At 66.1% G+C, this 22537-nt stretch overlaps 1 protein-coding gene across 8 annotated transcripts; it reads left to right on the top strand.

Annotated features, from left to right (window-relative positions):
• Window positions 1-599: 599 nt before the first annotated feature.
• On the top strand, window positions 600-22525 carry GRIN1 (glutamate ionotropic receptor NMDA type subunit 1). 8 transcript variants are annotated; one of them, XR_005079929.2, is made up of 22 exons: window positions 600-1306; window positions 3400-3534; window positions 4816-4992; window positions 6974-7036; window positions 7823-7923; window positions 11921-12042; window positions 12116-12290; window positions 13422-13566; window positions 13664-13747; window positions 15492-15633; window positions 15730-15857; window positions 16060-16224; window positions 16308-16426; window positions 16538-16650; window positions 16723-16871; window positions 16973-17130; window positions 17335-17496; window positions 17648-17757; window positions 17864-18009; window positions 19240-19350; window positions 21298-21505; window positions 21656-21729. XR_005079929.2 is itself a non-coding variant. In XM_037127803.2 (21 exons), exons 1-21 carry the CDS (start codon window positions 1049-1051, stop codon window positions 21722-21724), a joined length of 2832 nt encoding a protein of 943 aa, XP_036983698.1. In that variant the 5' UTR covers window positions 600-1048; the 3' UTR covers window positions 21725-22525. The 8 variants fall into 8 exon arrangements, 4 of the variants coding, with proteins under 4 accessions (XP_036983698.1, XP_036983699.1, XP_036983700.1 ...); XR_005079930.2 differs by lacking the exon at window positions 6974-7036; XR_005079927.2 differs by lacking the exon at window positions 19240-19350.
• Window positions 22526-22537: the final 12 nt, after the last annotated feature.

Below are 22537 nucleotides of genomic sequence, written 5' to 3'. Positions count from 1 at the left end.
ACGGCGGGGGGCAGGTGCCTCGCCGGGCAAGTGCTTCCTGACGTCTAACCTTAGCCCCGGCTCCTGCGGGTTCACCGCCTCCAGCCTCGGTCTCCCCTCGCTGGTTTGGGTCTAGACCCCGGGCTCCAGTGGAAGGTCCCGCTCCACACCGGGCTGGCCACCGTCATCCCCTCTATTCTTTTCAAACCTTTTGGGGCGAGTCCGACTCACATGGTCAGGCAAATGACATCTCATTCCCATTTCCGAGCCTTCTGGCCACAGTGCCCCTCCCCAAGAGGGACACGCTTAAGGCCTCTCCACCCCCTGGACCTCCAGCTCGCGTCAGGTCCCGAAATATCACTGACTGGCAATGAGGGCTCGTGCACGCGCGCGCACGCGCGCACACACACACAACCTGGCACGCAAAATTCGGCCACATTAAAAGACACGAGGCTGCACGCGGTGACACGTTAAGCCACCTCAGGTCAGCCCCTTGCAGGCCCCAGACTGCCCAGGTCACTGTCCCAGCGACCCCTCCACAGATGCGCGCGCACACGCGCACACGCACTCTCCCCCGCTCGCCGCGCTCTGGCAAACGCTCGCACGAACGCAGGCGCACACTCTGGCGCGGGAGGCGCCCTCCCTCGGCTCCGCGTTAAGAAGCGGGGGCGGCGGGAGGGGTAGGAGACTTGGGTCGCGCTCGAGGCTCCGCAGCTGCCGCAGTCGCCGCAGCGTCAGGACCCGGACTCTCCAAGCCCGCGGAGGTCGCTCCTCCGCGGGGTCCACTTGGCAAAAGGCGACCGGAACCACGCCGGGACCTGCTTCAGCACCGCGGACAGCACCGCTCGCTCGGGGCCGGAAACCCACGCGCGCCCGGGACAGTCCCCGCCGGGCGAAGGCGCGGGTGCCCCATTCCCTCCGGAAGACGTCCAGGGCCTAAGGCCCCCGAGGACGTGGCGCTCCTCGCCCGCGAGATCGGGCGCGCGCAGGACGGCCGGGGCGCCCCGCTGGGGATGCGCCGAGAGCCCCGCGTTCGCGCTGCCCGGAGCCAGGGCGCTGCCCGGAGCCCATGAGCACCATGCGCCTGCTGACACTCGCCCTGCTTTTCTCCTGCTCCTTCGCCCGCGCCGCCTGCGACCCCAAGATCGTCAACATCGGCGCGGTGCTGAGCACGCGGAAGCACGAGCAGGTCTTCCGCGAGGCCGTGAACCAAGCCAACAAGCGGCACGGCTCCTGGAAGATCCAGCTCAACGCCACCTCCGTCACCCACAAGCCCAACGCCATCCAGATGGCCCTGTCGGTGTGCGAGGACCTCATCTCCAGCCAGGTGCCCGCCCCCACCCCTAGGGCTCGCGGCGCGCTCCTGCCCCTCCCCCCGCCTCCCACCACCCTCCCCGCAGCCCTCCAGCCCTCCTGGCGTCCCGGTTTCAACCACCCGTCCGGGCCGACTCCCTAGAGAGGCCCCGGGTCAGCCGCCTGCTGGAGAGGGCCGGTCTCATCAGCCGCCAATGCCCCGTCTTGGCTCCCAGACCGGTCGCCCGTCCCCGCAGTGCAGTGTGTCCTCAGAAGGGTCTCAGGGCTCGAGGCCCCGACCAGTGTGCGCAGACCTGCGACAGGCATTTGACAGTTCCTTTCCTCACCCCGTGTGAGAGGGGGTGACTGCGGGCTCCCGCAGAGGTGCCTGTCCCAGCCCCAAGCCCACAGGCTGTTCAACAGGACGGCTCCTGGGGCCCCGCCGCTCCGGCTTCCAGATCTTCCCTCCCTCCCCGTGCCCCCGCCACAGGTCTGCCCAAAACCGAGAAGTGCCCGGGTGCTGCGGCCCAGCGTGCCGCGGGGTAGGAGTGGGGGCCACGTGTGGGGGGCTGGCCGCGGGAGCTGCGCAGCGCCGCGCTGCGGGGGAGGACCCGCCCCGGGAGCCCGCTGTGGGAACCGTCCGCCCCCTGGGCGCGCGCGCCACCGCGGAATTCCAAAGAGGCTGCGGGACGCCGCATTGCGGCGCTTTATGTAAGAGGCAGGACCGCGGCCGCTCTCCCCGCTCCCCTCCAGACACATGCGCCCGCACATCCGCGACTGTGTAGAGGGGCGGAGACTTACACAAGCACACGCGTGCACACCGACAGCACACAATCGACTGCACGTACACCCCACGCATACCCACGGACACACGCGCCACATTGCTGGGCACCCCCAGTGCACGCATAAACCCCGGCTCACCCACACTGGGTTCAGTCACCCGTCTGAATGCACAGAGAACACAGACACGTGGGGGCACACAGTGTGCACACACATGCCCTGCACATGCTCACAAGCACCTTCATGTCACGCACACACACGCAAACGCTGACGGGGCACCTTTGGGTGCAGACTGGAGTGAGGCCTGGGGCGGGGCAGACCCACACAAACAGCCCACCCACCACAGCCAGGCCAGAGCTCTGCCCGCAGCCACTCCTACGCCCAAGTGACACCTGTGTGGCCAGTGGCTTCTGTCCCACGTTCTGTGTGGGAGGCAGGCGCACCAGGGAGCAGTCAAGGACCCCCTTTCTGAGGGTCCCTCCTCCTGTCGCTGTCCGAGGGTGCTGTCTCCCCAGCGAGCACCGGCCCCGCGGGCCAAGGTGCCGGCCCTCACTGCGCAGGCCGGGCAGGACAGGCTCTGCGCCGTCTGGGGCCGGGCGCACCGCGAGTCCTCTGCAGAAGCAGGAGGCCGAGAAAGCGGGAGGCATTGCTGGGGCAGGCACAGGTCCTTCTCACGTGAGGACAGTGCCCAACCCCGCCATCTGCCCCCGTCCCCCCGGCCTGGGGGACCAGGCTTGGTCCACACAGAAAGGCCTGGATGCCTACCCCCCCCCGCCCCCCGACCCCCCCCCCCCCCCGTGCCTGAGCATTGGGTCTTGTTTAAGCTGAGCGAGCTCGCCCCCTCCTGGAAGCCCCCGACAGAGGGACGGAGCCCTTGGGGCGCCCCTCGCCCAGCCTCTCTGGCTGCAGCTTAGTCTCTGGAATGCCAGCTTGGTGCTGGGACCAGGCAGTGGGCGGGGGCATGAGCCTTCTCCCCAGCCCGCTCTGGGGTGACCTGTACAGCCAGCGGACAGGCCTCTGCCCTCCCTGTCAGGGTCTCAGCACGCACATCAAGAGGCCACCCCTGCAGCGTGAGGGGAGTGAGAGGAGGCCTGGGGGGGGGCTGGGGGGGCCTGTCATCACCCTGCTCGTCTTTCCAAACGCGCTCGGCCTTGTCCTGCCTCTGACTTGTGGGTATCAGCGGGTGTCCGAGGGTGGTTTCGGGGTCCTGCCTTGTGGGTGTGCGGGCACACACAGCCCCTGCACCCTCCCCCTCCCCCGCCAGGCTCAGCCTCTGCTCAGCTGAAGGTGGCCCCGAGAGGGAGGAAGCCCACCCCCATCAAACTGACAATGTCCCCTTGCCCACAGGTGTACGCCATCCTGGTCAGCCACCCGCCCACGCCCAATGACCACTTCACCCCCACCCCCGTCTCCTACACCGCCGGCTTCTACCGCATCCCCGTGCTGGGTCTGACCACCCGCATGTCCATCTACTCAGACAAGGTGAGCCGACTCCTGGGCCGGGCCGGCCGCTCTGCTCCACGCCGACACCCCAGTGCCACCAGGCCGCCTGCCACGGGGGACGGGGGTGGGGACAGGGATGGAGCTCAGACCAGGGTCTCTAGGCTCCGGGAACCCAAGGCGACATACGAGCACATGAATTTGTGTGTGCTCTCCACACACTCACAGCCTCGTTAGTACACACACAAGCCCACTCGTGCACATGCCCCACAGCATGGCACACACACTCACACACTGTTCACACACACCCACAGTCTCACATGCATACACGCGTTCCCCGCATGTGGCTGCCCAGTGCCCCAGCAGGAGGCCTGAGAGGGGAGGGGCTCCGACCCCAAGCCCTGGGGAGTAGCCGTGGTCCTCTGGCTGGTGGAGAAGTGGGGGGCTCCTTCCCGGACCCTACAGCTGCTGCTTCCTTGTTTCTGGGCACCTGTCTCCCCCAGGGCAAAGGGGGGCACCCCCTCTCCGGAGGCAGCAGCCAGAGGGCATGGGAGAGCCCAGGAGGACTCACCCCGTGCCTGCCCCCAGCCTGGACCCGGACCGAGGGAGGCCCCGCTCCCTGGTCCAGCACGAGGCCAGTCTGATGGCCAGGCCTCCGGCTCTACCCCAACCACACAGTCCCACCACAGCCAACCTGGGCCCAACACGTGGGCTGGGAGGCCTGGTCAGACCCCCCTCCGAGACCCCGAATACAACCTCCTGCAACCACTTGGCCGGGTGGATGACTGACTAAGGCAAAGGGGTTCCAGCACCGGGGTTCCAAGGCACTGCCCTGAGGCCACAAACAGGGAGCAGGTGGAAAAATAACCTGGAGGGCTCAGAGGACCACAGCAGGTGTGCGCGTCAGCAGGGGCACTAGCGGGACGCTCCTGCGGCCCTGGCAGACAGAGGGCCGCAGAGGAGGGCAGCTGGTGCGCAGAGGGAGGCGGCAGGGCTCAAAGCCCAGCCCCTGGCCTGGGAGAAGGGGCGGGACGATTCCCCCACCAGCGAGGCCCTCCCGGCCAATCCGAGTCCGCGAAGTCGGAAAGGCCTCACGCGAGGCCCCACAGGGGGTCTCTGAGAGGCTGACACCCCCCCCCCCCCGCAGAGCTCTCTGAGCCTGAGTTGCCCATCGCGCGCGGGCTGGCTGCTGGGGCGTGGGGTTAGACACCTGTGGGCTGCCCGAGCGCTGCCGGGGGAATAGGCGATGTTGGTGGGGGGGGGAGAAGCCGCGGGGCAGTGGGCGGTCCCCGCGGCCCTCAGCTCCGCCCCTGCCCCCCGCAGAGCATCCACCTGAGCTTCCTGCGCACCGTGCCGCCCTACTCCCACCAGTCCAGCGTCTGGTTCGAGATGATGCGCGTCTACAGCTGGAACCACATCATCCTCCTGGTCAGCGACGACCACGAGGGCCGCGCGGCGCAGAAGCGCCTGGAGACGCTGCTGGAGGAGCGAGAGTCCAAGGTGAGGCCCCGGCCGCGGCGGGGGGCGCCTGCGCAGCAGGAGGAGCAGCGGCCTGCGCTGTGTCTGTGGCCCGTGTGTGAACACTTCTCTCTCCATCGTGCATGGTCCGCACCACCACGTCTGGCGAGCGCCCGCCCCAGCCTGTCCTCGGCTCATTTCACTCGCTTTTGCCATTAGTCGAAATCTCCTTCGTGTCGGTCCCTGCGAGGCGAGGGCAGGACCACCTGGAGCTCCGCAAACACCCGCCCCGCCCACCGCCCCTGCAGGTCCCCGCGCTCCACCCCGGCATGTCCCCGGCCCAGGCCCAGAACTCCGGCGCTCTGCCCCGCCCCCACAGCTTCAGGCATGGTGATCACCGGCCACACCGCCCCCAAAGGACCGGTTCCCTCCCCACTGTGACTCCTTCGACGTCCTTGCGCTGGCCTCGCCTGCCCCACACACCCCCCCTCACCTCACAGCAGCCCATCGCCCACCGCCCACAAAGACCCGACCACTGACATGCGCGCCCCCCCAGTCTCGCGTGGGCTCTGCCCCCTGCAGGGCTGACCACACCCCCCTCCTCACCTCCCACCACAGGGCTGGGCTCCTCTCCACCAGTTAGACACCTGCTTCCCGGACACGCGCTGGCCACCCTGCCCCAGTCTCAGCCCCAGCCCAAATCCATGGGGCTGCCCAGAGACCAGAGAGGTGGTTCTGGGGGTCCAGGAGACCCCTGTCCCTTCCTTGCCTGTCCCCACTGCCAGCCCGAGGAAGGGCAGGTGCTCACCGTAGGCCCCGAGGGAGCCTTCACCCCGTCCAGAGCCCCACTGCTCAGCCCCTGGGCCGCAGGCCCCGTGGTGGGGTGGAGGCCAAGCCGGGCAGAGAGGGAGGGAGGCCAGGCTGGGGAGGGCCCGGGGCGGGGCCAGACCAAGGGGCGGGGCCAGACCAAGGGGCGGGGGGCGCATGCTCTCTCTGGGCAGTCAGAACTTCTCCAAGCTCAGTGCCACCTCGGGGCCCCAGGCGTCATAGAGCCCTGAAGCGAACAGGGGGTGCTGGTTGGGCAGTGAAGCCAGAGAGCAGCGCCAGAGGGTCTTGGGGGTCCCTGCTGCGGGGCCTGGTTGAGGTGGGGAGGGAGGGCTGGCTACCCATGCCCTGAGGACCCCCCCCTCCGGGGACAGCACCACCAGGCCCAGCAGGCACATCACCTCCTCCTGCTGGACCCACCCAGGGCTGCACAGACTCACTCTCCCAGTGCACACCCACACTCATCAGACACGCCCCTGCCCGCCCAGCCACAAGTGCTTGCTCTCTCAGTCGAGTGCCCTCCCTGCCCACCTCCCACCACAGACTCAGACCCCACGTGCCTCCCCACAGCGTCCCCTGGGCTTCCTGGGCACCCCACGCAGGCACGGGGCTCTCGGGCACACTCACCCACCAGCTCACACACACCAGTGAGTGCTTGGACGGCACTGGCCCCTCCCCACCCTGTGCAGGTGCCTGTCGCCCCGGCACACACACACACACACACACACGGGCTCCTCTCACTCCCCAGCGGGCTGGCGGGCGTGCACACCAGTGGGCAAGAACAGGACCCGTGGGCCTCCCAGGAAGGCCAGAGGGAGGACACAAGGAGGAGGGGCCCCAGGGGCAGTGCACGGGGAGGGGCCGTTCACCTCCCACTCAGGACCGACATGGGTTGGGGCCGCGCGGCAGGTGCATGCCAAGAGTGGGGGCGGCAGGTGGGACCCCAGAGGGACACGTCTGGCGTGGATGCAGGCAGGGTCTCCCTCCCTCCCACCTGTGACCATTTCTGAGGGCTCGGCCCGCGCCCCGCCCCGCCCCGCCCCTGCCCCGCCCGGGCCTAGGTGTTTGCGAGCTCCAGGTACGTGCCCATCTGCAGACGTGCCGAGGAGGTGGTGTGATTGCTTTGGCGCCGTCATTTTCAACCGTTTATAATCTTCTTCTGTGTCTGCATATTTTCTCTGTGCACATTATTCATCAGAGTAAAAAAAGGAACTATGAAAACCTCGACCAACTGTCCTATGACAACAAGCGCGGACCCAAGGTATATATGCATGGACGTGCACGCCACCCACCGACTAGGGAGCCTTGGCCTCTGGCGCCTCGGCCGCTGGGGCCGCTTTCCGGCCCAGCCGAGCCGCAGGCCGGAGCAGTGAGGAGAGTGAGGTCGTGAGGCAGGCAGCCGCAGACAGGAGAGGGCAGGAGCGGCCGCGTGGGTCCCCGCGGCCCCGCCGTCGCAGCCAGGGCCACGGCCTGCGCCTGAGAGCAGGCACACCGCAGAAGGAGCTGCTCTCCGGGAAGTGCATGCAAATCTCTGGAACCCCCAGGGTTTCCTCGTGGAACCCAGGAGGGAGCCCACCCGGGCAGCCGCCCGCCCGCCCGCCCGCCTGCCTGCTGGGGTCCGGGCGCTCTGCAAGGGCCTGTGGAATCAGGCCTGCGAGGATCTCCCGTGGTTTTGGCAAAGTCGGCCCCATCTCTGCTCCCAGTCGTGTTCCGAAACTCTTCCAGTTCCTGTGCGCTGCACGCTCTCTGGGTCTAGGCCCACTTCAGCTTGCATGCTCCGAGCAGAGAGGACAGCAGTGGCAGGTGCCACGAGAGGCGCAGAGAGCAGGGCGCGGCCCAGCCCGGCCGCAGGCTGAAGGAAGGAGGAGCGAGGCCAGGCCGGGCCAGGAGCCAGGAAGGCAGGCGAAGAGTGCAGGTGGCAGGTGCAGGCCTCGGCAGCCCTAGCTGGGCTGCCTCGGGGCTCCTAGCGGCTGCGGCCCAACTCTCGCCCCTGAGGCGCTGTGTCCCCTGCCCCGGACACCTGCTGACTCTTCTGCTCACACCACAGGCGGAGAAGGTGCTGCAGTTTGACCCGGGGACCAAAAACGTGACCGCCCTGCTGATGGAAGCTCGGGAGCTGGAGGCCCGGGTCATCATCCTCTCCGCCAGGTGAGGCTGGGCCAGGCCCCACCACCCCCTCCCCTGAGGCTGCCCCTGGGCCAGGGCCGGGGGCACCACTGGACTGATGTTGAGCTCCAAAATGCCCTTGCCAAAGACAGCCCCCGCCATGGCCATCTGGCCACCTGGCAGGTGGGACGCCTTCTGTCCCACCTGGGTCCTTTCTCCCTTCTACTGTCACCCGCTGCCACCTGCCCTGAGCTGGGCTTCAGGGGTGCGGTGTGGACACGCTCCTGTTCTGAGGGAGGCGAGCTCAGCCCTGGTGACAGAGGGGTGACAGTATGCTCTGGGAGCTGGGCTCAGGGAGAGGGCTCCTAGGAGTGACCTGCCAGTGAGCCAGTGAGCCCAGGTGGGAAGGCCCCCAGCAAAGAGGGGCTAGTGTGCAAGGACCAAGGGACTGGAGCCTTTGGAGGAGGCGGCCCAGAGGGAACCATTAGAGGCGGAGAGCCAGGCTAGGCTGCCAGAGACAGGGCCTGGCCCCCCTGCCCCTCAACCTCAGGGACCAGCCCGCAGTAAAAATCTCCCTGTTTGCAAATGGCTGGTTCTCCTGAGAAGGGAAAGTCTAGGTAACCCTGAAAAGACAAAGGAAGAGCCCCACCCCATGGGACAGTCTAGAGCACCTGGGGGGATCCGCCCCACTGTCTGCCCTGACCCGGCCCTGGAAGCTCTGCTGGAAGCTGAACAGAGCAGAGAAACAGGGATCACCCCCCGCAGAGGGACTCGCCCCAGACGCTGCGGTCCTGCGGGCCCAGAGCGCGGGCAACGGGCTGCGCCCCAGGGCAGGTGTCCGCGCGCACATTCAGTGGACAAACCTCCTCCGGCACGGAGGGAGGGCAGCGCTCCCCCACCCCGCCCCCCCGCAGAAGCAGGGTGTGGCCGACCCGGACTCCTGGGGCTAGAAGGCGGAAGCAACCTCACTCCCGCCCACGGAGGGTGCTAATCCTGCCCCCGCTGCCCATCCCGCTTTACAGTGGCGAGCCCAAACCCGGGCCTCGGTCATGAGCCACTTGCCCACGGTGACCGTCCAACCCTGGGCACCGCGGGGGGCCCTTCTGGAGAAGCGCTTCTTCAAGGACCTGCGCCGGCCGAGTCGAGAGGGCGCACACGCCCTCCCTGGGCAAGCCCCGCCCACAGGAAAACCCCACCCAGAACAAGCCCCGCCCAGACCCTCTGCGTTTACTTCGCTGCTCGTTCACACTTCCGGCATCGCAGGGCTTGAGGGAGATTGGGAGAAAGTGCTGGGGTGCAGGACGGATGGGCAAGTGCACCCGCGGGCAGACAGATGGGCTAGTGGACAGTCGGCTAGCGATCCAAAGGCCCGTCCATTCAGGGCAGAGCAGACCGAGGAACCCATTGCCCAAAACGTAGGTGTCCCCTGCTGGGCACATTTACAAAGGACCAAGTCACACCAGACCTGACTTGACCAATCCTTACACTGTAACCTCCAGGACTCGGGCCAGAAAGCCACAGGGAGAAGCCACATACCGTCCCCATCCCGCCCAAGGCCCGGCAGAGGGACAGGCTCTGACGCTCGGTTTTCCCTCTGGTTGCAGAGGCCCCACCACACACTGCAGGCCTGGGTGGGGAAGGTCCCCGGACACAGGCTGAGAGGGTGTCGTCCTGTGTCACCAGCCCCAAGGCCAAGGACCAGTTTGCCAGATGTGGCTCCAAAAAACGGGTCTGCCCAGAGAAGGGGACATGGTCACACACGTGCAACGGTATGATCACATGGTCATAGTACAGTTGCACGTGTACTATGCACAGAGAGACACACGAACTGTGCACAGGTCGTGCACAAGTGAGCACACACCATGTACACCACCTGTGCACACATTATATGCATACTGTGTGTGCACTGATGCATGCACGCATCTCACACACACAGACCCAGACAAGCATGTGCACACATGTACACAGGCACACAGCATATTTGTGCCATTCTCACACACATACACAGCACATGTTTGCACACACCATACACATGCACTGTGTACACAGCACACACCAAACGTGCGTGCTAGACACACGTGAACACATCACGCACATGCAGTGTACATGTGCACACATCATGTACACACCCAGACACGTATATGTGTTACCCATGCATCATATGCAATGTGATACATGCTCACACACAAGCACTGTACAGACACAATGCGCATGTTGTATCTATGCACACAGATACATGCTACATACCACATACATATACACACATACAGGCATATATACACCTACATACATCTACACTGTGCGCGCACACACTCTACACCAACATACACACTGCACACACATATGAATGTATGTGCAGAATCACACATGCCACAGCACATGCTACACACATGCATGCACCCCACACAGGTGGGGACACCGCCCACTGAGGCACAGCACCCACAGCAGCCACACGCCCACCAGTGCCCCTCTGGAGCCCGTCCGTGTGCGGCCTCCTGGCTGCCACCCCCCAGGGCTCCTTGGAGCCCGGAGCCCAAAGTGCCACAGCAGACGACAGACCAACTCCCGGCACACGCGGCTGCAGAAGGCCAGGGCCACAAGGCTGTGTCTGACTGTCCCCGGTCAGCGACCAGCACGCGGATGGCTGTCAGTGGTCTCCTCGATCTTGGCACTCGGACCTGACACATCTTGGCTCCTGCTTCATGCTTTTGCAGAGGGATCCCACCGAGCTGAGCTTAATTTCTGGCCAACTTTCTGCTGACGGCAAAGAATTCCTTTCTGAGCATTTCCTTTTTGTCATCCCAGAACAGTTCTTGCTGCAGGCAGCTATTTCCATGAAGCCATCTGAAGATTTTATTTATTTTTAGAGAGAGGAGAAGGGAGGAAGAAAAAGAGGGAGAGAAACATCAATGTGTGGTTGCCTCTCGTGCGCCCCCTACTGGGGACCTGATTGGGAATGGAACCAGCAACCCTTTGGTTTGCAGGCTTGAGCCTCAGTTTTTGTTTTTTGTTTTTTTTACTTTTGTTTTTCTACATTGGCTAATTTTTGAGAAAACTCGGGGTCGACCCCTCAGACAGCCTAAGGCCACCTTGGTTTCCAGGGTCAGCCACTGTGACAATGACAGAGCACTCGGCCCACTCGTCCAGCCCCTTTGTACCCAGCTGCCCGTGCCCTGGTGCATCTGGGGCGGGTCAAGCCGGCAGGAGAGGGAGGGTGGGAGTGGGGGAGGACTCCCAGTGGCCCCCACAATCCCACCTCCCCACTGGGCCTAGGGTCCTTGTCCGGAGGAGACTGGGCCCACGGGGGCTCGTCAGTGGGGCGAAGACGCTCCAGGATCTGGGGAGTGCATGTGCCTGCCAGGTGAGGCCCGTGCTCCGTCCTACCAGCCCACCAGCCGGGGGTTGGGCAGCAGCCCTCCGGCCTCTCCTGTGGCTTCTGCTGCCACGCCCAGGGCGGTTTGCAGGCACTGGGTCCCGCCAGCAGCTGAACGCCCAGGAGAGCCCCCAGCCCCTCATTTCCTGGGTGGACATGAAGAACCGGAGGTCGTGTGGCTTGTTCAGGGCCACCAGGGTGAGCCCTCCAGGCACAGACCTGACTCTGCCACTTACCGCCCCTCACATGCGCCCTGGGTGCCTCAGCTTCCCCTCCTGACACAGGGGCAGTAATGCGTGCTGCGTAGGGAGAAGTAGATAAAATAGCCCACGTAAAACACTTAAAGTTCCCGGTGACTAAGTGATCAGTCAATAATGATCCATCACCTTGACCCTGCGAGGCGAGGGGAGACCAGTAAGAAACGCCTGGGAAGCTCTGGCGGCCTGGGCCCCACCGCACCTCACCCCCATGGGGTGCCCGGGCCCAGTCGCGGGCTGGGGGCGGGGCTGGTCCCTGCCGTGGTCCTAGGCGCCCATCCAGGTGAGGGGCTTCTGGAGAGGTAGGGACCGGAGGAGGCCCTGGGGAGCGGGGGCAGCCGCCCCCTCCCCGCGGCCTTGGAGGGGGGAGGGCTGGAGTCCTGGCCCGTCACCTCCCTCTGCCCCACAGCGAGGACGACGCTGCCACCGTGTACCGCGCAGCCGCGATGCTGAACATGACGGGTTCGGGGTACGTGTGGCTGGTGGGAGAGCGCGAGATCTCGGGGAACGCCCTGCGCTACGCCCCAGATGGTGAGTGCGGGGCCTCCCCGGGTCCCGGCGGGCTGGGTCCCCGCGCCGGGCTCTAAACGGACGTTCGTCCCAGGCATCATCGGGCTGCAGCTCATCAATGGCAAGAACGAGTCGGCCCACATCAGCGACGCGGTGGGCGTGGTGGCCCAGGCCGTGCATGAGCTCCTGGAGAAGGAGAACATCACCGACCCGCCCCGGGGCTGCGTGGGCAACACCAACATCTGGAAGACCGGGCCGCTCTTCAAGAGGTGGGCGGGGCTGCTGGCCAGGGGGGCGGGCCCTGCTCTGGTGGGCGTGGCCTCTGAAGAGGCGAGCGGGCCTGTCTTCAGTCAGTGGGTGGAGCTTCCAGGAGGTGTAGGTAGTCCCTCTTCAGCTGCTCCAGCTCAGCCCGCTGCCCACAAACTACCGATACGGTCACTCGTGCCATTCGCCCCTTTCTCCTCTCCTCCCCTCCACCACCCGCTCCACCGTGATAACCATCACACACACCGTGTGTGCCCCATTTCCAGCACACACCAATGCCGTGAACGTTGCCGCCTCCACAGCTCCCGCCCCTTGTGTTAACACTGCAACCAGCCCTGAAACCCCGCCCGACTCCCCATGGCGGCTGACAGCCCGTGGGAGGAGGCTCCTGCTGCAGGTGGGGACTGGGCGCTGCCAGAGACCCAGACACGCAGACCAGGAATCCGGGGACGCAGAGGGCCAGGGCTGGCCACAGACCCAGGTGCATAGCCATGCGGGGCAGGAGTCAACTCGCAGCACCTTGGACACTGCGCCCCAGGGTGGGCGGGCCAGGCCCACCACTAGACCCCGCCCCTCAACTGAGTAGCAAGCACTGGGTTGCATGTGGGAGCCACAGTCTCCCGTGACCACAACACGAGACACCGGACTGCAGGTGGAGGCTCTGTGTGTACACGGAATCCGAGAGGCATGAGCCGCACACGTGCCTGCCACAAACGCAGGCAGGGGCGTGCGTGCCGCACAAGGATCACATGTGCCCACAGATGTGTGGGCACGCCACGGCACACACTCGGGTGCACACACGCAGGGAAGCAGGACCTCAACTGTGCCCCCCCCTCGCTGGCAGACAGGCTGCTGTGCCCTTTCTGGGCGTCTGCCTCTTTGTAAAGTGAGGACAACTGCTGTAAGGATCGAACATGCCGGCCCACGGAGAGAGCCCTCCGCGCAGGGCCTGGCCCCCAGAAGCTGCTCTGCTGCGGTGGCCGCGCTGTCCAGCCGGTGCAGGCAGGTCCACCTGCCGCCCGCCGGGCTCCCAGCTGCGGTGTCTGACAGGTTGGGGCGGAGCACGGGGCTCAGGCTGCTCGGGAGGCCAGGGAGGGGGCGGCCTCGAGAAGCCGAACTGCCTCTGCCCTCCCCAGAGTGCTGATGTCTTCCAAGTATGCGGACGGGGTGACCGGCCGCGTGGAGTTCAACGAAGACGGCGACCGTAAGTTCGCCAACTACAGCATCATGAACCTGCAGAACCGAAAGCTGGTGCAAGTGGGGATCTACAACGGCACCCACGTAGGTGGGGGTCATGAGGGGGTGGGGGCTGGGGCCTTAGGGTCCTGGGGCCAAGACCCCTGCGTGGCCACCCTCCATCTCATACTCCCACCCCCAGGTCATCCCCAATGACAGGAAGATCATCTGGCCAGGCGGAGAGACAGAGAAGCCGCGAGGGTACCAGATGTCCACCAGGCTGAAGGTGGGGGCCCACCGCTCTGCCCGGCACCCACACCCTGGATACTCCTTCCAACCCCTCGGGCCCTGAGGAGGGCACAGTGAGGCCACTGCAAATACCTAAAGGAAGTGGGGACAGGACTGGCACCTGGCACCCCAGAGGGAGCACGGAGAGCAGCTGGAGAGGGGACACGGAGCAGGAGGCCCTGGTCCCGTGTCTCTCTCCAGTGCCCCAGCTGACCCAGCTCCACTTAAATCCAGGGAAGCTGCGAGGGACAGGGCTCCCCTGGGAAGGAGCTACGCGGGGACAGAGAGCCAGACGGTGGTCACTCTGGGGACGTCGGCCTTAGCACTCTGTCCCGAGTTCTAGTCCTAGAGATACAGCCCCCACACTGCTCATCACCCCGCCCCCAGATGACCCCAGCCAACCCCGCTCCAGCTCCACAGCCTCCTGCTGCGACCCGGTCCTGCTGCAGTATTCCTGGCGGTGGGCCGTTCCCTCCCGGACTCTCTCCCAGGGCCTCTGCGAGCCCCTCCCTGGCAGCCTCACCCCCACAGCCTCTCTCCCCTGGCCGGCCTGACTCTTCCCAGCTCCCTGGGACTCTTTCCTGGGCCCCTTCTGTCCTCCGAGGGTGCTCTCGGGAGAGTCTCTCCTCATGCTCACGGATGCCAGGCCCCTGTCTCAGTTCACTAACCAACTCCCAGTGTCCCGGGTCCTCTGTGCCTCTCAGTCGTCCTTGTCTGCATTCTGAACCCGCCCCTGTGTCCTCTCTCCCAAGCCTGCACCCGTCTATAGGTCACCTCCCTGCTCCCTAAAGTTTGGACACCACGTGTTGAAAAGTCTGAAAGTAACCCCCAAACACCAATGGCCAGATGGCTCCATCCGGACTGCCAGCTTTTTACATTTTTTCCCACTGACTTTTAAAAAGCACAAGCATGTACTGCTTGTCTAAGAGAAAAGCATGATGAACGTTTAAAAGGCACTGAGCTCCTTTAGGATCTCCAGTCCCCAGGCAGAAAGCCGCAATGCCGCCCTCGCGGCTGAGGCTCAGGCCGGTCTGCCCTGCAGGCCCAGCCTCCTCCGCGCCCCGCACACAGGGTGCCTCCCAGGTCCCTGCTCGCTGCAGGCTCACCTCCAATGCCCTTAAGCCCCTCACTAGCATGCTGTGCTCAGTTCAGCCCCCTCTGCAGGAAGCTGACCCCCCCACCCCCAGTCTACAGGCCCCTCAAGGATGGAGAAGAGAGAGAACCGTAGCACGGCCCCAGTAGGCCCTTGATTGAAGAGGCAGGGATGGGAGAGAGGACGGCATCCGCTGGGGGTGAGGAAGGAACGGATGACAGGAGGAGGACCCGCGGCTGGGGAGGCTGCGCAGTCAGACAGGGGCAGTCATGGGCCCTGGGTCCTGCTCGGATGTCAGGGGGCAGGCTCCGGGCGAGGACGAGGAGTTCCTCATCCCTGAGACATCAGAGAAGGTGCCCAGGACAGATGGGACATTCCAACAGGGCCATGTGCCTTCCGAATGCTGAGGTGCTCCGGGGAGACTGGGGCCCCTCCTGACGGTAGATGATGCTGGCGGCGGCGGCAGGTGGCTGTGAGGACGGGGCTCAAGAGGGGCCGCGGCAGGACAGGGAAAAGGCCTGGGATTTGGAGGGGCTTCAGGGGAGTCTGGGCGCTGTGAAGAGGACTGGTACTTCAAGTACCAGTACCGGAGGAGCCCTGGCTGCCGAGGGCAGGTGGTCCAGGCTGGGTCTCTGCCCCACCCCCCCAGATCGTGACGATCCATCAGGAGCCCTTTGTGTACGTCAAGCCCACACTGAGCGATGGCACGTGCAAGGAGGAGTTCACAGTCAACGGGGATCCTGTCAAGAAAGTGATCTGCACCGGGCCCAACGACACATCGCCGGGCAGCCGTGAGTGGGGGCTGGGGCACACGAGGCCCGGGTGCGGCCGCGGGGTGGGGGGCAGCTCAGCGGGAAGCCCCGAGGTCACCACCCCTCCTCCCCCAGCGCGCCACACGGTGCCTCAGTGCTGTTACGGCTTCTGCATTGACCTGCTCATCAAGCTGGCACGGACCATGAACTTCACCTATGAGGTGCACCTGGTGGCTGATGGCAAGTTCGGCACACAGGAACGGGTACGCGAGGGTCTCTGTGGGACCCCGCGCAGGACGGTCGCGTGGAAGGGGTCTTGCTTGGGGCAGGGCAATGAGTAGGTGGGGCCTGCAGGCTGGGCGGGGTCTGGAGCGGCCTACTCTGAGGTGCGCTAGGGCAGGAGACTGTTTCGGCAGGACTGGGGCCAGCGGTGTCCGCGTCCCCAGCGGCTGTGTCGCCCCACAGGTGAATAACAGCAATAAGAAGGAGTGGAACGGCATGATGGGCGAGCTGCTCAGCGGGCAGGCGGACATGATCGTGGCCCCACTGACCATCAACAACGAGCGCGCACAGTACATCGAGTTCTCCAAGCCCTTCAAGTACCAGGGCCTGACCATCCTGGTCAAGAAGGTGGGAAGGGGCCCGTGTGGGCTGGGGGTGGGGGGGTGGTCCTGGGAGGGCCCAGGCGCCACTGACGGCCTGCCCACCCGCAGGAGATCCCCCGGAGCACGCTGGACTCCTTCATGCAACCCTTCCAGAGCACGCTGTGGCTTCTGGTGGGGCTGTCGGTGCACGTGGTGGCTGTGATGCTGTACCTGCTGGACCGCTTCAGGTGAGCGCGGCCGGGGGCCGGACACATCCACCTGCGGGGCGGGCGGAGCGGGCGAGGGCGGGGCGCAGCTGCCTCTCCCGCCCTCTCCCGCCCGCCCTCTGCGCCCTGCAGCCCATTCGGCCGGTTCAAGGTGAACAGCGAGGAGGAGGAGGAGGACGCGCTGACGCTCTCCTCGGCCATGTGGTTCTCGTGGGGCGTCCTGCTAAACTCGGGCATCGGAGAAGGTGAGGCTGCGCCAGGCCCCTCCCTGCCCCGCCCGCCCCTCCAGCCGGTAGCTGACCGACCTCTGCCCTCAGGCGCCCCGCGAAGTTTCTCCGCGCGCATCCTGGGCATGGTGTGGGCCGGCTTTGCCATGATCATCGTGGCCTCCTACACCGCCAACCTGGCGGCCTTCCTGGTTCTGGACCGGCCCGAGGAGCGCATCACAGGGATCAACGACCCGCGGGTGAGGCCTGGCCCTCCTGGGGGAGGGGTCGTGAGGTCCGCGGGGGGGTCTGCCTCGGATGGGGCTGGGGAGCAGCCGCAAGCCCGCCTCTGACCCTGCAGCTGAGGAATCCCTCGGACAAGTTCATCTACGCGACGGTGAAGCAGAGTTCGGTGGACATCTACTTCCGGCGGCAGGTGGAGCTGAGCACCATGTACCGACACATGGAAAAGCACAACTACGAGAGCGCGGCCGAGGCCATCCAGGCCGTGCGGGACAAGTGAGGGGGCGGGGCCACCGAGGGGCGGGCTGCACAAGGCGGAGCGTCTCCCCTTAAAAGAAAAGCCAGAGTCCAGGCTGGATGGGACCGCGGGTTTAGGGACAGACATGAGGTTTGCAGGCTGGCAGGACGGAGGAGCGCAAACGTGCGGTTTGAGGGTAGCTGACTGTGCGGGGCTCCCGTGACCCCTTCTCCTGCCTGCAGCAAACTGCACGCCTTCATCTGGGACTCGGCGGTGCTAGAGTTCGAGGCCTCTCAGAAGTGCGACTTGGTGACCACGGGCGAGCTGTTCTTCCGCTCCGGCTTCGGCATCGGCATGCGCAAGGACAGCCCCTGGAAGCAGAACGTTTCTCTGTCCATCCTCAAGTGAGTCAGCCCCACTCGGGCCCCGCCCCCGCCCCCGCCCAGGTCTGCCCGCCCCATTCACTCGCCCCGCCCTCCCGGCTCAGGCCTAGTCACGCCCCATCCACTCGCAGCGCCCAGGCCCCACCCCCCACTACTCTCCCGGCCTGCTCAGGTCTCATGAGAACGGTTTTATGGAAGACCTGGACAAGACGTGGGTGAGGTACCAGGAGTGTGACTCGCGCAGCAATGCCCCTGCCACTCTCACCTTTGAGAACATGGCAGGTGAGTCTTCCCTCTCTGCCTTAACGCCCTGATGACACCAGGTGGGTTCTGCGGGGCCCTGCGGCCCGCTTAGCCAGCAGCTGAGGCGCTGGGTCCTGGCCCACAGGGGTCTTCATGCTGGTGGCTGGGGGCATCGTGGCTGGAATTTTCCTGATCTTCATCGAAATTGCCTACAAGCGGCACAAGGACGCCCGCCGGAAGCAGATGCAGCTCGCCTTTGCCGCGGTGAACGTGTGGAGAAAGAACCTGCAGGTAGGGAGGGCCGCCCTGCGAGGCCCGTGCCCACGGCCCGACCTGGCCCCGCTCCTCCTCCATCCCCACAGGCCGAAGCGCTGGCCCTGGCTCCCGGAGCCCATGTGAGCCGGACTGGAGCTAGGAGCCATGGCCACGGGCAGCGTCAGTGGGGAACCACCTGCAGGTGGCTGCCCACTGCCAAGCCAGGTGGAGGGAGGCCACGCACCCTGCCCCAGGCCTCCGCCTGGCCCCTCTGTCTCCAGAGTCGCCCTCCGGCGCCCATTCCATAGGAAGGCAAACTGAGGCAGGGTAAGACAGGGACCCCCCTGGGAGAAGCACGTGAGTCTCAGACGCATTCTGCCCTCGCCGCCCCCACACTCCTCCTCAGTGACCTCTGGGGTCCCCTTCCCACTGCCCCGCTGTGTCCCGTGCTGCAAAACTCCGGTCTGAAGTGGTCCGGCTGGCCCCGCCTGGCACCTCTGACCGTGTCCGGGGGAACTTGCTGCCAGCAGGGCACAGGCTGCACAAGGGGCAGCCACAGTGGGGTCTGTGGGGTCTGTGCAGGCCCCTGGCTCCTGCCCTGTGGTCCAAGCCCAGATTGCTGCGTCTCTTCTCTTCCTCTGGGCGCCTCCCCAGAGCCTGCATCCTGGGAAGAAGCTCGCAGTGCAGAGGGGGGGGGCCTTGGGGGGACGGGTTGCTGGAGTCCCCCCACCTCTCATCTGCCCAACTCTTGCTCTTGGGACCTGGTCGCTGCTCTCACTGGCGGGCACAGGGTCATCCTGGCCATCAGACCCAAGGCCAGGGTCCCAGGAGCTGCCTCTACCTGTCGCTCTAATTCATCTGGACACCCACCTCTGGCCCCTCGGCCCCTCCTGAATCTCGGTGTGTCCCTCAGGGGTCAGCATGGCTGGCAGGCCCGAAGGGCGACTCCTCCGGTGCTTGGGGGGGACCCTCCTCCTTGGGACACCTGTAAACCAGGGCCACCCAAGAGCCAGGGAGCCGAGTGGACCTCCCAGGAAGAGAGCCAGACGGGACCCCCCCAAGCCCAGCCCCAGCACGAGCAAGGTCAGACCCGACCCGACCCGGAGCCGAGGCTGCCTGCGTGCGTCCGGCGGCCCAGCGCAGGGAGGCAGGCAGGAGCGAGGGCCCGAGTGGCGGCCAGGCCGGGCAGCGGCCCCCAAGCAGCAGGCGAGGGCAGGTGTGGCCGTGCCCCTTAGCTGTCTAATCACTTATACATATTCATTTTAGGATAGAAAGAGTGGTAGAGCAGAGCCCGACCCTAAAAAGAAAGCCACATTTAGGGCTATCACCTCCACCCTGGCTTCCAGCTTCAAGAGACGTAGGTCCTCCAAAGACACGGTAAGGGGAAGAACGCCTGGCCCCCGTCTCCGACTCTTCTCTCGCTCTCCGTGTCTGTGTCCCGTGCATCAGGCGTGCCCTCCCCCACCATCCCACCCCACCGCACCTGCCCGCCGTGGCCTCTGCCCTCATCTCGACTCGCCCCGCGCACTAGGTCTCCTCTCTCCGGCTCCGGGCCGCTCTCCGACGGGCCCTCACCAGGCCCCTCTCCCCGTGTGTCTCTGCGTCAGTCCGCCCCGCCCATGCCATGACGCCATGCGCCATCCTGAAGCTGTGTCATGTTGTCGGTCAGCCAGTCAGCCTCACCGCTCGGGCCGTGCTCAGGGACCCCGGGACCCCGGGGCCGCCCGGCCGGGGCTCCTCACACGTCGGGAGGCCCCGCCACCTCACTGCTCCGTCAGTTCTCAGCCTCTCCGGGTCGGGCCCGCTGCCCTCTCTCCCTCCCCGCGGAGTCCATGGAGAGGGGTGGCTGTGACGTCCCATCCGTCCATCTGTCTGGCTGCCGGCCCGCCACCCAGACACCTGTCTCGCGTGTCTCACCAGAGCCATGCCTGTTGCACCCCTTCCATGTGGTCTCTGTGTGGGCCGGGGCTGGGGACCGGGCCTGGCTCCATCTGGGTGGACGGTTGGGGCCTGGACTTGGAACAGGCCCCCAGCCACCGGGGACTGTCAGGCGGGGAGTGGATGGGACCAGAGGGGGCAGCTCCCACCCCAGGCTGAGCAGGGCCCTGCAGGAGGTGTGCCAGCAACCCCCGCCCCCCCCCCCCCGGGGATTCTGAGGATGGGTGGGTTCGGCCTGCAGAGCTTAGAGCCTGGAGCCTCCCAGACAGAGGCCCCGGGAGGGGATGCCTGCTCGGGGGAGACCCGCCCCTCAGCCCCACCCCACAGGACCACAGCACAGCCAGGCCTTCCCCCTGAGCGACCTGCCTTGGGCAGCTTGTCGCTGCAGCTGGCTGTGCTGCTGGAACCAGAAGCCCTGAGGCAGACCCAGCCTTGCCAGGGGCACCCCAGTCTCAGGAGGGGCGGGGCCACCCAGAGCCAGCACAGCCAGCCCTTGGGCCCCCAGATGCCCTGCAGCCCTGGGGCAGATTTGGCCCTGACCCCATGGGAGCCGAGCTCCAAGGTGGAAGTGGGTTTGCAGCCCTCCCCCACCAGTGCTTGGGAAGAAGGGAAGACCCCCAGGACACAGCCAGAGCAATCTGAAGTCAAGGTGAAGCCACCAGGGTGCTCCAGGCGAGGACCATGAGGCTTGGCTAGCTCCTCTTCATGAGAGGTTCTGGGCACCAGGACAGTAGGGGACAGTGAGGGTCAGTGGGGCTGGAGCACAGGCTGGGCCACCCAAGCCCAGGAAATGGGGGAGGGTCTGAGGCAGGGACACCACCCAGGATGCAGGAAGAGGGGTGCAGGTGTCCCCAGCAGACAGTGCTTTCGGGCAGGCACCTGCAAGGAGGCACACAGAAGTCCCGCAGGCAGTGGCCCTCTTCCTGGCGTGGCACTGAGTCCCCCTGCCGCCCCGCTCCCCCCTGTAGCAGACAGGCACGCCCCTTAATGGGTTCAGGCGCAGTTCAGAAACTCTCACAGTGCCCTTGTGGGGACACACCCCCACTGGAGGCCTTGCCCGAGCCTCCCTGGGCCCCAGGCACTGTCCCCAGGCCAGCCCTGGGACTGGCTGGCCCTTCCCTGCGGGGTGACTGGGGGCTCTGCCGTCTGGGGGGTTGGGTGGGGGAGGGCAGCCCGGCTCCCACCCTGGTTCAGGCCGGGCACCCGCTCGGAGGGAGGCCTGGGTGGGGGGGGCTCTGTCGGGATGGGTGGGGTCGGTCTGGCTGCTGAGATCCTCTGCCCCTGTCCTGTGGCCGGTCCGGGCCAGGGTGGCACTGGGCGCTCAGGGCTGGGGTCCCTGGCGGCCAGCGGGGCCTGCGGGTATTGATTGTTGGTTCTCATTTATAGAGCACCGGGGGTGGACGCGGCGCTTTGCAAAACCAAAAAGACACAGTGCTGCCGCGACGCGCTATTGAGAGGGAGGAGGGCCAGCTGCAGATGTGTGCCCGTCATAGGGAGAGCTGAGACGCCCTGCTCTGCCCCCCTCCCCCGCAGACAGACAGACAGACGGACGGGACAGCGGCCTGGCCCACGCAGAGCCCCGGAGCACGACGGGGTCAGGGGGAGGAGCGCCCCCCAGCCTCCCCCAGGCCGCGCCCGCCCGCCCGCCGCTCGGCCGGCTGGCCGGCCCACCCGCCCCGGCCCCGCGTGCGCCCCTGAGCGTCGGGCTAACGGGCCGCCTTGTCTGTGTATTTCTATTTTGCAGCAGTACCATCCCACTGATATCACGGGCCCGCTCAACCTCTCAGATCCCTCGGTCAGCACCGTGGTGTGAGGCCCCCGGAGGCGCCCACCTGCCCAGTTAGCCCGGCCAAGGACACTGATGGGTCCTGCTGCTCGGGAAGGCCTGAGGGAAGCCCACCGGCCCGAGACTGCCCACCCTGGGCCTCCCGTCCATTCGTCTGCCCTGCTGCCTGGTGGGCGGCCCCTGCTGGACCCAGGCGCGAACCAGAGCGGCTGGGGACAGGCCGGAGCTGAGCTGGCTGGGCAGGGCCACAGGGCGCCCCGGCAGAGGCAGGGCCCTGGGGTCTCTGAGAGTGGGGGGAGGGGCTTGGAGCAGAGACTGAAGCCCCATCCTTCCCCAGCCACCACCAGAGCCACAGTGGGGGGGGGGGGGCCTGCGGCCCCAGGGGGCTGAGTCGCCCCTGCTGCAGAGCCCACTCCTAGCAGCCTGTGCTCCACCCTCTCTCCTGTTCTTGCCCTTCCCTTCCTCCTCTCAGTCCCTTTCGCGGAACCAACCCTGCCCTCCACCCGACCGCAGACCCTGACCCCGGCACTGGCAGCCGCTCCACAGGAGCTCCATGGCCTCCCAGCTGCCTCCCCGCTTTTCCTCCAGACTCCGACCGAGCCTCCTCTTTGCCTCCTCTGGCATGCAGCCCAGGATGGGCTTCCCCAGGCACTGGCTCCGGACTGTCCTCAGCCCGCCCGCCACCTTGTACAGGCCTAGCCCGTCCTGTGTCCGAGCGCGTGCCTTCCCTCGCGGCCCGTGCGCGGCTGCGCGCTGACCCACCGCCCCAGAAGCTGGAAGCGCACCGCACCGCTCCCTGACCCAGTGTGTGCAGTGGTGATGCCTAAAAGAATGTCACGA

This window comes from Artibeus jamaicensis, unplaced genomic scaffold (genome assembly GCF_021234435.1).
Source record: "Artibeus jamaicensis isolate MK-2021 breed Jamaican fruit bat unplaced genomic scaffold, CSHL_Jam_final contig_471, whole genome shotgun sequence".
In the NCBI taxonomy this organism is placed as follows: Eukaryota; Metazoa; Chordata; class Mammalia; order Chiroptera; family Phyllostomidae; genus Artibeus; species Artibeus jamaicensis.
Note: the sequence above shows the minus strand (reverse complement) of the source record. Positions and strands in the feature narration are given on the sequence as shown.